At 36.2% G+C, this 17396-nt stretch overlaps 1 protein-coding gene across 15 annotated transcripts in view; it reads right to left on the bottom strand.

Moving 5' to 3' along the window:
* The window catches only part of LOC135767353 (NLR family CARD domain-containing protein 3-like), a 205292-nt gene that overhangs the window by 88346 nt on the left and 99550 nt on the right, over positions 1-17396 (bottom strand). For all 15 annotated transcript variants that reach the window (XM_065276999.1, XM_065277003.1, XM_065277000.1 and 12 more), the window contains exons 2-4: positions 7807-7902; positions 351-446; positions 23-80 (exon numbers count right to left, since the gene is read on the bottom strand). In XM_065276999.1, coding sequence (XP_065133071.1) covers positions 23-80; positions 351-446; positions 7807-7859 — 207 coding nt within the window. In that variant the 5' untranslated portion in view covers positions 7860-7902. The remainder of the gene's footprint in view (positions 1-22; positions 81-350; positions 447-7806; positions 7903-17396) is intronic.

Below are 17396 nucleotides of genomic sequence, written 5' to 3'. Positions count from 1 at the left end.
AAACATACATGAACAATCCTACCTGGAAAACAGAATCCATTTGCTTCTTGTTGAAAGATGTTGATCCAACTCTCCTTTTACTGTAATTTAAACAAATTAAATTCTTAAATTATGTATTTATATATTTTTATGTTTATGCAATTATATCTAAGGAAATTCAGACACTAGGAAAGTAGAAAAGTACAAGGGAATGTGTTTGTGTGTCAGTAGTATTACAGCACACTGAATGTACAGGTGAATAAAGACAGATGAAGTGATTTACTCCTCGAAACCGTCAGACCAATGAAGTGATTTACTCCTTAAAACAACCGATAAACGGTTTTACTAGAAACCATCGCACTGATTCTCACCTCATGTCTCCTAAGCTGAAGTTAATTGGGTGACCCATTGAATCATCACTCTTCATGGACACACAGCTGGATTCAGGAGATTTTTCATGAATCAAACTAAAACACAGCAACAATAAAACAATTTTAAAATCTATCTTGAAATTCTCAATGTCAACCTTACATTTTTTCTCAAGGTTGAGGAAAACATTGAGTTAACAACAAAGAACATTTTATTAGTTTTTGTTCATAATAATCTATTATTAAATCTATTGTTCAATTATGTTTGTTCACGTCAACATTTTAATTTATTTCCTGGAAACTTATCGTAAAGTGTTATCAGGTTGTGTTGACAATATTGTGATGCAATTCAAATTTCTGGCTATTCATTTGGACAGGAGGGGCTGTTTTATAAAACTCAATTACAAAATAAGCCAGGCTTGCAGGTGAATTTCATTTCATAAAACAAACTTGAACTAGTTCAACCCCGGTTACTATGGCAACTTATGCTTGGAAACTAGCCTGGTCCGGGGCAGGCTAACTGTCAGGTTAAGCCTCAGTTGTTGCTTAACTAGACTTCCACTAACACTGAACTGTTAATGCAATGATATTACAGCTGACTCTTTGACATTTTATTTGACTTTATTAACCACTATTAATCTAACAATTAAAGAAAACCAACTTATATAATAAATTTGATAAATGCTGTTACAATAATAATTAATATTATATGGACATGTGTTTCATAATATGGTATGTTATAGGCCTATCAAATGTTGAATATAAATGATAATCTAAACTACCCCAATATAAGGATAATAGCCACAGCAGTAAAATTTTTATCTTAATTTAAAATGTATCTAAATCCATATAATTGCTGATGAAATATATTAATATATATATATTTAATTCAGATTGTCTGTCATACAGAAAGGAGATTTAATTTTAATATACAACATACACAAGTCAAGTACAGTCATAAAAGGTCTAAAAGATCAACAGTATTTGTATCTTTCTGTAGTTGTTACATTTTTCTTGAAATATAAATTTTTTTTTATGGTGTCTGCATGTCTGAAGGAACACAATATAATTATGTGATGGTATGCTCTTGGTATTTTCTTGTAATGAGTTAAAACTCTTTTTTTTGCCTGTGATCCCAGAGAAGATTGTTAGTGTCCTGCAGACAATATTGTTCACCACACAAGTACGCTTGTACTGTAGACTTACAGTATAATGTGCTTATACCTCAGGCTTCTCTTCAACTGATCCTCACCCTGAAACCGTTCATAAAACTCTGTTTATCCATCAACATCTAACACTACACTGTTAAAAAATTCTGTAGAAATGACTGAAATACTGTCAGCTGTTTGCCAGTAACTTACTGTAGATTTAAATGTATGTTATTTACTGGCAACAGTTTATTCAAAGTTCAATGAACATTAAACATTAACAAGTCTTTTTATTTACAGAATAAAACTAAAATAACAGCCTCATGCAAAGCATTCTGGGAATCAAAATATGAAGGAAACAACAGAAAAGGGTTGATGAGAATTTCTGGTTCCCAAAATGCTTTGCATGAGGCTGTTATTTTATAGTTTTATTCTGTAAAAAAGACTTGTTAATGTTTAATGTTCATTGAACTTTGAACAAACTGTTGCCAGTAAATAACATACTGGCAAGTTACTGGCAAACAGCTGCATAACTAGAGCAATTTTTTTTAACAGTGTGATAAACCAGTGGTTTAAAATCTCTCATACAGGGTTTAACATGATAGACTTGTGGCTATAACGCACACATAATTTGCCATCAAAAATGTTTTGAGTAATAATGATTGGTCAAGAATATGTGTTACATATTATTTTACACAATCATTCCTTGTACTACTGTAAATTCAGAAATGCAGATGCTGTCCACCCACCATGCTCTCAGTGACCCTATTTTTTTATTTCAAGATTAGAACAACAGTTCATCTGCAGGAGTAAAGCTGTGCTGCTGATAGATGTCAGTGCTCTCCTCACTGCCAGTCAACATCTTTGGCAGCTAACATTATGAGATTAGACACTTCTAGCATATTATGCTTAAATCAACTACACTTTTTATGAACAATATATTTATTTTCACCTGTTACTTTTTTTCCCACTCAAGTTGCAGCTTTTGAAATGTACCCCCGAATAAAAAATCTTTAAATTTAAGTTACATTTAAAGTTAAATGTATTAAAATCATTCATCTGCTAAATATTTATTATATAGGTTACATAGTAACCTACATGTTGTCTTTTAAAAGTTAAGATCTGTGTTATATTTAAAAAGTACAGTATATAAAAAAAAGTAGAAGCAAAATAGAGCAACATGAGCATTGACAGGGACTGAATCGCTGAATGTCCCAGCTAACAGAAAAAAGTTCTAAGAACGTTCCCTGAAAGTTCCCAAGGTTCCCAAAAACGTTCTGCCAACGGAAAAAGTGTCCAGTTTTCTTGACGTTCTAAGAACGTTTTTGTGTTGTCTCAACGTTAGAGGAATGTTACATTTTACCATTTTGAAACGTTATGCCAATTTCATGTTTTAATGTTCACACAATGTTTAAAACAACAACTGTTTATTATATTGACTTGTTTGACTGTTATGTAAATGATAGAGAAACATTGCATTTTATTATTTTATAAAGCATTATTTCTGAATGTTCAGTAAATATATTGCTGTAGAAAACACAATGCACTTATTAGGTTTAGATGTTGATGTTTTGTTTAATTTTAAGTCACCATTATTGTGATTAGTGTTTGTTTTAGTTGGACTCTTTTCACTTGGCTTTTTGCTTGCTAGTTTTTTTATCTGGTTATGTTAACTTTGTGTTATTACACCACATTTGTTATAAACATGTAAAGTTAATAGTGTAATTATGTGGTAGTTGGTACATAATGATAAAGATCTAGCCTAGAAATCTAGACGCACCCTAGCGGCCGCAAAATATATTTGCTGCCAGGGTTTAGTCTAGGCACTCACAATACACTTAACCGGTCCAAAAACCAAAATTTGGTCAGGCCAATCACATCGTGTGTAGCGTCTGTGGGGCGGGCTTAACATGATGACGACAGAGCTGCAACGGTTCCTACTTGAAAACAGAGAATGGCTGCTGCTGCTGCTGGCGAACAGCTATCTTTTGAAGCGGCTTTGGCCGCGACTCTGGAGGACTTAGACTTATGTTTTTCTTTGAGAGAAGAGCAAATAAACCCTACTGAAGTCCTTTTTAAGCAAGAAAGATGTGTTTGGAGTTTTGCCGAGTGGTTACGGTAACTACGTCACCTTCTTCGTTGCTCTGATCCGTCATAGCGCTATCCTATTGCGTGCAGAGGCATTTTGAGGGACAACCTTATATCCCGCCCCTTGCATTGAGCCGTTTGTGTGAAGAGTTGCCAGACCTTACATCTTGATGTAGGTCTGGCTAACCAGGCTAATAAAGATCATTACCTAATTAATTTACTAATCAAAAGTTTATTTTCTGTCAATGATGTAAATGAGATCCAGCACTTTCACAGCAGTTTGTCATTAAGGAGTTTTAGAAACTTTGGACAAAAATATCTGTTGTATTATTGGGACGCACAAACATAAAGAATCAGAGTATGAATCTCAACCATGGTGACAAATAAAATTGTAAAAAAAAATCATTATTTATCCATGCTGCAGTGCATGCTGGGAGTCCTGAATGAGATTTGTAATTTGTGATACCCAGCATGCATTGCAGCATGAAGTGTTTCATTTATTTGTCACCATGGATGAGATTCATACTCTGATTCTTGATGTTTGTGCGTCCCAACTGTACAGCGGATATTTTTTGTCAAATGTTTCTAAGAAACTGAAAGTGTTGGATCTCATTTACATTATCGGCAGAAAATAAACTTTTGATTATTTAATTAGGTGATGATCTTTGCCATTTTGTATCAACGACCACAGAACTAAACCATTAACTTTACATGTTCATAACAAATGTAGTGTATTAACACAAAGTTAATACAATCAGGAAAAAAGCTAGCAAACAAAAGTCAAGGGTCAAGAGTCCAACTAAAACAAACACTAATCACAATAATGGTGACTTAAAATGAAACAAAACATCAACATCTAAACCTAATAAGTGAATTGTGTTTTCTACAGCAATGTTTTACTGAACATTCAGAAATAATGCACTGAAAAAAATGATTCATTCAATTTACTCTTAATTTTTTTTTTTAAGGTAAGTGGTTGCAATCAATTTATTTAAGCTACATTTAAACAGAAAATTAGTCAAATAAAATAAAAAACTTTTGTTTAAATGTATCTTAAATAAATTGATTAAACCACTTATCTTAAAAAAATTAAAGGGGACATATTATGAAAATCTGACTTTTTCCATGTTTAAGTGCTATAATTGTGTCCCCAGTGCTTCTATCAACCTAGAAAATATTAAAAAGATCAACCCAATAACTTAGTTTTGGTAAACCATTTTCTGCAAGCATGTGAAAAATAGGTCATTGTAATTTGGCCCTTATTGTGATGTCATAATAAGGTAATACCGCCCCCTTTATCTGCACTATCCAACCACAGCACAACCATTTAGTATGGAGAGAAAGAGAGAGATAAACTAATTCACAGCACAATTGAGTTTCAATTGCAACAAACCACCATCATTGTGATCAGTGGTTGCACTTCATCCGCTCATTTGCATTTTAAATGACACACCCAAAACGGCACACTTTTGCTCAGACCTATTTTAGACTTAGTTTTCATCTTTAAAAAAATCTCATAATATGTCCCCTTTAAGTAAACCGAATGAATATTTTTTTTCAGTGTGTTTTATAACAGTTTTAAAATATTAAAATGCAATGTTTCTCTATCATTTACATACAAATCAAACAAGTCAATAAAATAAACAGTTGTTGTTTTAAACATTGTGTGAACATTAAAACATGACATTGTCATAACGTATAAAAATGGTAAAATGTAACATTACTCTAACGTTCAGACAACACAAAAACGTTCTCAGAACGTCAAGAAAACTGGACACTTTTTTCGTTGGCAGAACGTTTTTGGGAACCTTGGGAACTTTCAGGGAACGTTCTTAGAACTTTTTTCTGTTAGCTGGGGTGCTGTTTAGAGCATTGATCACTATGGGGCCAGTTGTTCAAAAAGTTTAATCTGGATCAAAATGATCCGGATTTGGAAATCACGGGCCTCATTTATAAAATGCTGCGTAAAAACCATCCTACATTTGATCTTACGATCATTTATCAAAAATGCGTACGTGTGATTCATAAACCGAACGTACGCGCAAAAAATGCGCGTACCCCTTTCAAATCTATAAATCGCAAATGAACTTGAACTTGTGCGCAGCCGTGCAGTTTCAGATCTCCGCCTTTAAACGATGCCTAATTAATGTAACAGACATATAAAAGAGCGCTTCTCAATGTTTAAACCAAATTTCAAGCAGCAAGATTGGCTTATATTTCCAAAAACCTGCAGCAATCAGACAAGCAAAAGTGCGTACGTCTGCTCAGACCCTGACGTGGCGCTAAGCACTTTTCCACGTCAAAGACAGCTTTTATAAATATGCACTTTGCCGTGGATTTTTGCGTACGCAAACTTTACGATCAAATCTGTGCGTACGCACGCTTTATAAATGAGGCCCCACATTTTTTCCTATTCAGGATCAGGTAATCCGTCTTACTTTTTATGCCGGTTTTTCAAAGCAACATTGGATTGGATCACCCTGATACAGATACACAGTTTTCAGGATTACCAAATCCAGATTACCTGTGCTCTAAATGGGACAACATATCACAACATGTGCTACCAGCTATGTGAAGAACAGGTAGAAGAACCAATATGGGATAACTGTAAGAGTTTTTAATTTTGAGACAAAACACAAAAATAACATAAACATCCATTTATAATTTCTTTTATGAACCCTCATCTGAGTCACCAAAAATAAAAAAACCAATATACATTAACAAATACATTGTGGACGCACAAAGGACGCTTCAAGTGTCTTTTCTGAGCTCCTGTGACTGCTGGCTCTACCAGTGAGGGTCCAGGTTGTATTTCAATAATACAGTAGGGCTGAGATCCAGAATGAATGTTTCGTCTGCATTAAGAGGAACTGGCTCACTTTCCTTTACAATCGTAGGCTCACCATCCCCTACAACACCTTGAATCCGATGCAGAGCTTTATAGTTTTCACCTCCAATAATGTCCAGAACCACATCTGTGTATTCATCAACACTGCTCATTGCAAAACAAGATTTGCAATTGAGCTTTTAAATGGAGTTATGAAGAGACGCTTTGCATGCCTTAACTACTTGCGAGTGGAACCACAGGGAGCATGCAACATAATACTAGCGTGCATCGTCCTGCACAACATCGCTACCAGGTGCAATGTCCCTCCCTGTGATGATGTTTATGATGCACCTGAGCCGTTTGAATAACCAGACCAACCTCTGGCATTCTGTCAGAATGAGGGACTGAGTGGACGTATAGTAAGGGATGCAATTGTTAGACATTATTTTTGACAGGCTCATCTCTGATTATTGTTTCTTTGAAATTAATATACGGTGATGAATTGATTATATTATTTTTGTTTGTTATTGAAATCTGTTTCGGGGATTATTTCATATTTCATTGTTTTTACTTTACTGAATAGCTTAATTGGTAGCCTATGTCTACTATATTTACTTTATCACTGTTACAATGGTTACACAAGTCAAGTGCAAAATATAAATAAAAGTATATACACTAAAATGAAACAAATGTATTATTTGACCAGTTTGAACAGTTTTTCTACATTTCCCTCCTGGAATCCACCTTTAAATCCTACCCCCTGTTGGGATCAGGATAATCCAGTTTTTTTGGATCAAAGTTATCCAAATCCTACTGACAAGTTTTGAACAACACAAACTGAAGGTTTGATCCAGATTAGAACTAGTATTGGATTCTGTGATCTAATCTGATTTCAGATTCCTTCTTTCCCTTTTGAACAACCCATTTTCAAGATTTGATCCAATCCGATAAACAAAATCCGATCAGCTTACCTTTGAACAACTGGCCCTATAGGCTATTAAATGATTTAATCCATATAAGGACTTTCCAGCTATTTTATGGGTTTGTTTATTGCAGCAGTAAGTAGTAAAGTCTTCATACATTACCGCTTTCTCTTTATCTTTGATCGATTTGATTCACCCTCGACCTCTAGGGCTGCTCAAAGTCCACGCGCAATTATCTTGACTAGGGAAATCTGGATCAAATTAGTTGGATTGCGTAAACTTCATTTACCTTTTTTGAAACCGCTTTATCTTCGCCTTCTTTGTTAGGTTAATTCAAGTCGAGTTTGTAACTTTAATCCTCGCTTTTCCAAGCGAGTTTTATGAAATAGCCCTCAGATGATTGAAGTTTGTGTTTATTTCATGTTCACTTACTTCTGCTAAACATATAAGATAAACTCTTAAAACTCTTTCACCTGTTCATTGCCTTTGTTTCACTTTCTCCAGAGAGACTCTTTCCAGAGGACATGACAGCAGCAAAAAAAAATAGATTTTATACCTGCAAATAAACTGAACACAAACAAACATCAAATCAGCAAACTTCTCTAAAACCATTATTTTACATGCAGTTGTGTAAAGTATTTAATACAAACTGATATTAGATATTTTACTTTAGCGGTTTTAAATGTTTATTAATGTCGTCTTATTTAATCTCAGAGTTTTGCGTGGAGTTCAGTTCTCACCTTTGTAATGCAAATCTTCCCTTCCTCAAATAAAGAAAATCACCTGATGATCCTGATGTTAGTTTCACTGTTGCCTGTGTCTCAAGGAGGAGTCAAAACGAGACATACATTTAAAGGCACAGTACGCATTGTGCATTGACTTCACGCCTGAACTCGCCCTCGCCCTGAAAACGTTCAACAAAATGACAGTAAAAATGACTATTATCAGCTTAAATTGAATTTAGTTTGACTTGATAGCAGAGGTGGACAATACATAGTTACATTAGTTACATTTTCCAAGCATCTGTGCTTCATTAGGGTGTTTGTATTGGGATTTTTTTTTTACTTCATTCTATCTAAAGCATAGAATCATACTGTATTTTTTAATATTGCATATAAAAATTTATTGAATACCTTATTACATTAAAATTGTGTACTTTTACTTGAGTAAAGTATGTTAATGTACTTAAATATTAAATGTAAAACAAAAACTTGTATTTATGAAATGTAATAGAGTAAAAATTATGATAATATGCTTTGGAATATGTTTTCCAAAGAAAAAAACGGATAAAATACAAATACTTGACAACCCATTTAACAGAGAAAAGTTCTAAGAATGTTCCCTGAAAGTTCCCAACGTTCCCAAAAACGTTCAAAAACGTCAAGAAAACTGGACACTTTTTACGTTGGCAGAACGTTTTTTTGGAACGTTGGGAACTTTCAGGGAACGTTCTTAGAACTTTTCTCTGTTAGCTGGGTAATTAAAGAAAAAGTTTATCCTAAAATTAAAATTATCTCATACTTTCTCACCTTCATGTCATCCTAGATGACTAGCTGTTTTATGTTTTATAGCAGGGAAACAAAAGCACATACATGGGATGAGTAAATAATAGGAGAAATCTTCCTTTAACTATTCCTTTAACATGATCAAGCATCTTCCATGTATCCCACAGCTGGTGCTGTTGACAAAGGTGGACGAGGCTTGTCCCTTAGCAGAGGTGTCAAATCCATGTGCCAGGAGTAAAAGTCCTCCCCAGGATTTTGTTCTAATCACCTGGATTTGCTAATTAGCACAGTTTTTCAGCAGGAGGTGACCTCCTGGCTCGTTGGTGTTTTAAGCCCTCAACGAAGCCTTCAAGGCAGCGCTGTCTGGAAGGCCAACCTGATCTCACGAATTTCCGTGGCATAGTCACGCAATTTTTTGCTCATTTTTCCGTGACATTCTCACGGATCTCCTCATATTTCCGTGGCCCTGCCACGGACTTTCTTTTCCGTGGCATTCGCACGGATTGGTTTCTCAACTGTTTTGTCCTATTTTCTTACCATTGTCACTTCGGTTTAGGGTTAGATTTACATAAAATGACATCCCTACCCAAACCCAACTCTAACCCCAACGCCAGGCGACAATTGATTAAAGTTTAGAAAATATAAAAGAATACATCAAAAAAAATAGTATAAACCAATACTTAAAGTGAAATACTAACGCAAACACCAAATCTAACCCTAAACCGAAGCGACAATGGTTTGAAAATAGGAAAAAACAGTTGAGTAACCAATCCGTGAGAATGCCACGGAAAAGAAAGTCCATGTCAGGGCCACGGAAATTTGAGGAGATCCGTGAGAATGCCACGGAAAAATGAACAAAAAATTCCGTGACTATCCCACGGAACTGGTTGGGAAGGCACCCCCCATGCCCCGAGCGTTTCAGCCAATCACAGCACTGGTGCTAGATATCGAGCCTTCCGCCAGCTTCTTGCAGTTTGAGCTCACCGTTGGTCAGGTGAGTAGTGCAGATATGGTAAGATAGGAATGTGACTGTATTTGAATTCAGCATGAAATGTTTCAAGCATTTAAGGGACGTGTTACCGTGTTTTCATGTGTCTGTGGCACAACTTTTTTTCGTGCCAGTTTCTCGTATTGGTTGCTCAATTGTTTTTAGATGCTTAGATTTTGAGTTTTTGTCTGATTTTTAAACTGTTTTCAAGCAAGGATAAAGTTGCGTTTGGCATAAATGCAGATGTCATTTTAAGCATTGGTTTATTTGTCAGAATTTTAAACCGTAAGGTGAGGATGTCATTTTATGTAACAGAAAGTTGTTCTAACCCCAATCAACAATGGTAAGAAATTAGGAAAATCAATTGAGCAACCAATACGCGAAACTAGCATGAAAAAAATGCGCCGCAGACACGTGAAAACATGGCAACACGTCCCTTAAACGCTCAAAACATTTCGAGTTGAATTTTAAATACAGTCACATTCCTATCTTACCATATCTGCGCTACTCACCTGACCAACGGTGAGCTCAAACTGCCAGAAGCTGGTGGAAGGCTCAATATCTAGCACCAGTGCTGTAATTGGCTGAAACGCTCAGGTCATGGAGGGTGCCTTCCAGACAGCGCTGCCTTGAAGGCTTGGTTGAGGACTTAAAACATCAACGAGCCAGGAGGTCACCTCCTGCTGAAAAACTGTGCTAATTAGCAAATCCAGGTGATTGGAACAAAATACTGGGGAGGACTTTTACTCCTGGCACATGGATTTGACACCTCTGTCCCTTAGTGACAGCAGATCTGAAAAATGTCTACCAGAGTCACTACATCAACAGAAGTTGATGTAGACGACAGTGGGGCCTCCAGCCTTAGTCAAACGGGTTGGTATGTATGGTCGGGTTGCGTTTTTTGCGCTTTCGTGTGTCTTGTGAATAGTATGCCATACAGACCCGTTTGCCACTGAACCTGCATTAACGACGACAGTGGGGCCTCCAGCCTTAGTCAAACGGGTTGGTATGTATGGTCGGGTTGCGTTTTTTGCGCTTTCGTGTGTCTTGTGAATAGTATGCCATACAGACCCGTTTGCCACTGAACCTGCATTAACGACGACAGTGGGGCCTCTCAGCCTTAGTCAAACGGGTTGGCACGTATGGTCGGGTTGCGATTTTGGCGCTATTGTAAGTCTTATGAATAGTATGCCATACAGACCCGTTTGCCACTGAACCTGCATTAACGACGACAGTGGGGCTTCCGGCCTTAGTCAAACGGGTTAACACGTATGGTCGGGTTGCGATGTTTTTGGCGTTTTCTCCTGGTCCTGTAAATGGTATACAATATAGACCCGTTTGCCACTGAACCTGCATTAACGACGACAGTGGGGCTTTAGGCCTTAGTCAAACGGGTCGTCAGGTTTCATTTTCTCTTAAAGATCGGAAGGTGACCCTTATTTACCATATATACCCTCGCATTGGGCCCCCAATTTGCTAAATCCTCAACTGTGGATAACATAATTATGCCGCAATATTTAGTCTGTCTGGAACTAAGCTGAGTTAAACCATATCACTGTGTGACACTTCAATACATATGAACGGCCGCTACGCTAATACGATTTTGTTTTTCTCTCCCTGTCTCGTCCTCGACCCGAGGACGAGACAAACAGACCCAGTTCCGGTAGATGTGAAAGTCGGCACACCTCTGATCTACTGGCTGTCCTTCAACGTTATGCCCAGCTGATACCTGACCAACGATCACCGGCAGAACCGCTTAATCTCCGCTAAATCTCCATTTCCGTTCTCCCAAGGGTTTTTCCCTCCTAGGACTTATTTTTCCTCGGATAAAAGCCCGGGGTTTTTTTTTCTCCTAGGGGGTTTTTCACCCCGGGGAGGCAGCCTTTTTGGGCTTTACCTAGCTTCCTCTTCTATACGTTGCTTTAGTAATACGTGCAATTATAATATTGAGTCATAGCCGCAGCAAATTAAACTGCTCATGCTATCATGTATTTTGTTGTGCTATCTGTCGTTTTTCTGTGCTTTTCACTGCTTCTATTTATGTAAAGCTGCTTTGAAACAATTGACTTTTGTGAAAAGCGCTATATAAATAAAATTGAATTGAAAAATTGAATAGAAGGGTATGGCTAAATGGTTGACTATGGGATTATACTATGCAGTATGTTGCCTTTATAAAATACTGCATGGGTAACATTCTTGTAATCTTTCTAGTAATCAAAATTTTCTTGTGACAGATGCAAGAGGTGTGTGGTAATATTGGAGTTTCTCTGACTGCTGTTGTCCCAGTGAAGAACTACAGCCAGGAGGTTAAGCTGGATCTTGAAATGGACATCCTGCTATTGAATGCCTTCAATCATATTCTCAGAGCTGCTGAGGGATACTTTGATAATCAGGGTGAAGATGCAGTATCTGTTTAAGTAGACAGCTTTAAGAAGACATTTAAGGAAAGAAAACACATATTAATAAATGCTTTGCAACTAAACTTAGTGGTTAAAATAAGGTGTATAACTTCCACAATTATTTTCTCCTCTTACAATATATCTTCTAGAGAGATGGAAAATAAAGGTACTACACAATGCCATAGAAAAAAACAATTGGCTGTATGATTTGCAAAGAAACTTTCTGTTGAACAAAAGTTTCTTTGTAGTAAAAAAGTTTGAAAACTTTATAAAAAAAATAAGAAATAGTTTTTCGAGAGATCCTTTGACTGAATGGTTCTTTGAAAACCCTGTGTTTTTTATGGCATCACAGTCAAAAATCTTTTGGAGCACTTTTATTTTTAAAAGGATAGTTCACCTTAAAATGTTAATTCTGTCATCATTTAATCATATCTTTAATATTGATTAAGATCACATGTCAAAGATTGAAATGAATCTGACAGTCATTATTTTTATGCAAGCTAGAGGGCGCATTACTTTAAACACATAACTATAGGTTGTCATAAGCTGCTTGCACAAATAACCTATGGGTTAATTTTTTGAATAAGGACAGGTTCTGTGTTGTTTGCGTGACAGATTGCTTAGCAGGTAGTAAAGGTGAACACAGTAAAGTCACAAAAACTAAATCAACACCCATAGTTGCATTTATTTACACAGCTGCACTTTGTAACTGGTTTATTATGGCTGCATATAAAGATTTTGAATGACACTAGATGCACAAAAAAGTAAATGTTAAACTTTAACATAACTCACAGCTCAAATCTTTCTTTGGAGCAGGCATACTGTACACAATTCTTTGAAAATTAAAAAACGCTATCTAGCATTAGCCGATTTTGGATAGAAAGGGGAAAATGTGCCTAAATATAATTTATTTGTTTAAAATTCTGCCTATGCATGAAGAATATTGCAAATAATCATTTAAACAAAAACAAAACTGAAAGACTTAAACAAATGAGAGTTACCACTGGAGGCAGAGGCATCATGCCCATTTAAACTGTTTTTTTGGTTTTTCTTGGTTTTTTGAGCCTCAAAATCAAAGCAGCGTCCATTAATCTGTTATTTGTCTTTTAATCTGTTTAATATGCACAATATTATTAATTCTTTGCTGCATCCTTGTACCTTTTCGGAGATTTTTGCCGTTTTGATAGGGTTTTGATCGTGTTACATTACTTCTGGCGGTAGGCGCTGCATTCAGTGCAGTCGCTGACGTCATCAACGTCTGAGCGCGCTACCGAGCTCTTTGCTGTTGCTGCTGCATTTTGTTATCTGAGGAATTAAAACGTTTCCAAGCCCCAGTACGGTAATGTGCAGTTAACCTCCTCTGTGTAGAAAATGTATGGTTTAAAATGTGACAGTCTTGACGTTATATTAGTAGAGATTTCTAGATTCATCTTCTTGGTACAACGCCAAAGTTCGCCAGAATTCACGGGAACGCGGAATCACACATGTTCACATATGAGGTAAAGTTGAATGCAAATATCCGTTCCTCTAATATAATTTTTATCTAAACATTTTTTTAATCATTATTGAACATTAAACTCAATCACGTGGCTATAGCTTATGTAATTTTCGTTGTTTATAAACTTTATGGATTTAAAATTACATTAATTTTCATTAACAACTGCATAGACACAATTAAACAAGTCATTTAACAAATATGATGCCAATATGTCATAATTCCGATTGAATATTTGATATGAAAGTTAGTCAACACTTTTATTTTGGAGGTTTTTGTCATGAAGGCTCAAAATAAAGCCATGGAAAAGACTGAAAGCTCTATAATATTTCGTTTGCTGTCCGTGTATGAACACATTTCTGTAAGCTGTGCACACTGTGCCCCCTTAAAAAAAATTGGTGCACGCCCCTGACTGGAAGTTAGATAAAAAAGCCACAGATCTACACAATTCATCATTATAATATAGAGCCATATTTTTATACTTTTAGATTTACTTGACTTTTTATTTTACTTAGTTTTTAAAATGTAGTACACCAGTCCCTTTGACTGTTTAGGGACCAGTAGCTTTACACTAACCCACAGAAATTTACTATGAATGTACTGCACTAATAAACGGTCACCTACTGTATTACTGGTAAGAAATCGGTAGAAACATAACTGCATGTAAATGACAATTTCAGTTGACTGTTTGACATGATAAGGGTTAGAAGTGCCAACTGTGGGACAATAAGGAAACATTAACTGCACATCCTCTAATATCTGTGCCTACTGTGAAGTATACAGTAAACTGCTGTAGTGCATACTAGCCCTTATTATCTTTTTAGACATATCTCTTTAATTTAATGCTACTGTATAAGAATGTCTAGGTTTGTGAAGTACAAAAGATTTTTCAATTCACGTGTCACTACACATAAAGTAAGGTGTGCAATATAATAAAATATATGTATTCTCATTTTAATGAATTAAAATATTAAAATGCCATTGTAAATAATTTGTTGATTCTTTGATTATTAATGTATTGATATGATATTAACAGCACACAAGAACAGAGACTTATATAGGTGTTCAATACATCATTACGCAGCAACAGTTTTCTTTCTTACTAAAAACAAGTACTGTAGTTGAACATTTTAACTCAGAAGTTACTTTTTCTAGGTGTGCATAGTCTCTACATTAGCAGGACTTTTGGCTGATAGTGAAGTAATGGCCAATGTACAGTAACCCATACTTGGAATGTGACCTCTTTAACTCATCCAGTGAAGAGTTCAAGTCGTAAACACACACAAACCCTCCCAGAGCAGTGATAGACAGATTCCACAGCAACAAAAGACACAAAAGCAAGCAAATATCTATTTGCGCTAAAAAATAAACTATAAAAATGCAATACTGTTCAGCAAAGGAAGATCTCTTAGATGCTCGTACTGCTGCTACATATGTTTTAGTGTATCTACACAATCTTTGTCTAGCTGATATCATATCTGATCGCTGTCGCTGTTTCAGAGTAAAGCACTACTAAAGTGCATGATGCCAGTGGAAAGACAATACAGTAATGGTGAGGTCTTGTTGAGACTCTCAAGAGCAGGGGTGCTCAGACTCGGTCCTGGAGGTCCAGTGTCCTGCAGAGTTTAGCTCCAACTTGCCTCACACCTATCAATTAGGGTAGGTATCAATTCCACCCCTTTGTGATTATTTACCATACAGCCTGTCCAAATGTGTTTCCAAGAGCTGCCTTCATGCCGCCAAAGTCATGGCCTCATGAGGCAGCGAGGGAACAAGTGAGCTGCCTTGGGTTTCGGACGCAGCCGGAGAGATAGGAAGGTTGCCCCTCGAATGGACCATGCAAACAGCTGCTAATGAAGTATCTACCTGTAGTTATACATATGGACTGAACGGGAACAGAAAGTTTCACATGTTTACATCGCTAAGGGGGATGCACAAAATCGTTGAGTGCAGATCAGTCATATTTTATCATAAATCAAATGTATTAACATAACATAAATGTATTCAATTTATTAACATTAACAAATTGACTAGAATTAATATAAATAATATAAAAGAATGTACATTCATCAGTGTTCACAAAATAAAGAAAATATGCCACAAAATATGGTTTTTAGCTGTTTTGTTTCTGAGTAGTGTGATGGACTGATTGGTCAACAGAAGATCATGTGACCCTGCTTCCAGACAACAAAATCACAGTTGTAAAGTATTTTGGTATTACATTGTATACATTTACATTTAAAGTGTAAGACACAGCAGCACGGTTCTGTGCATATGGCAATGCTTAAAGGTAAATGTAAAACTGTATTTATCTAGGGCATAGATGAATAATACGAGTTCTGTTCATGGTAATGACATATTGTGAGCCTCAAACGCAATTGTTTCCTCCTAATGTAAACCTTGTGCATGCAAAAGACAGCTGTATGACAGGGCAATATCAACACTACAACAACTGTGACCTTACAGTCAGGATGTACGCCCAAACCGGTGGCGGCTGGTCAATAGGGGGTGCCCCCCCCAAAGTTGGTCAGAGAAGAAAGCTACTTTAACATGTTATCAAAAAGTTAAATACATAATGCAAATTAATACAAAATAAAATAATTTAGTTGTAATATTTTACTGTTAGTCATGTTACCATTTATTAAAAAAATCAAAACTGAGTTTGTTGTGTGTGTGTGTCTGGGGTGTCACCCAAACGTGTATGTAGGTCAGTAAATGTGGTTAAAGCATGACTTGACGCTGAGCTCTAATTGGCTAGTTAAGATCCGTCTTGGGGCGCAGGACTGTGCGCCCCAAACCCTCCCACTTATGTTGTAAGCAAATTAATATTGTTTTTTATGTCTTTGAACTCATATGATTGGATCGTTCTCTGAGTCTCATAACCGCATTGCAGATTGCCATGTAACTGCTAGATACAGAACTGATCAGTGGAAGCAAGTGAAATACTTTTAGATTAACTAATATAATTTTATCCTTACAAAATCATTCATTACAAGGCGTTCAGTTGAATAATAAATGAAGGATTAAGGAGTTTGGACCAGATTGAGCAGCAGGAAGTGATCGTGGTCGAGTTTACACTGTGTGCTTTTCCAGCACTTATGACAAACGGAGTTGGCTGACATTAGCTGGATGCTAAGTCGGGACTTTTATTGTTTTACCCGTTTTCTGTTTCAAAATCTGTGTGATAGACTGCGTAAAATTATGTGCCACATTTGAGCTGCCTTTCGTGGACATGATGCTCAGATAATCCGGTATTTTCCGTGGCTTGGTTAACTTTTTTGCAACATACTGGTCTGTGATCAGGCAATCAGAGCAGAGCTCAACATTATTATTCATGACCCTTTCAAATAAGGTAATAAAAGACCATTTCATTCTAAAGGCAAATCCTAGGGTTGTTATTGGACATGTAAAACCATTTCTGAATAATTTTGGCACTTAATAAAACAACACACCTTCTATATAGATGTCAGACAACTATTTAACATATTGTTTCAATGTATTCTTTGGTACATTTGAAACTTTAAAATCAAATGTCTTTTATTACCAGTGAGGATTTTTCTCTGCTATTCTGTGTCTATGTATTATCTTCAAGGTTAGTTGATAAGAGATATGGATGAAACATCTCTGCATATCAGGCTGCTGCTGGAATTCTTGCACCCTGTGTCATCACACTTTT

This window comes from Paramisgurnus dabryanus, chromosome 6 (assembly GCF_030506205.2).
Source record: "Paramisgurnus dabryanus chromosome 6, PD_genome_1.1, whole genome shotgun sequence".
NCBI lineage: Eukaryota > Metazoa > Chordata > Actinopteri > Cypriniformes > Cobitidae > Paramisgurnus > Paramisgurnus dabryanus.
Note: the sequence above shows the minus strand (reverse complement) of the source record. Positions and strands in the feature narration are given on the sequence as shown.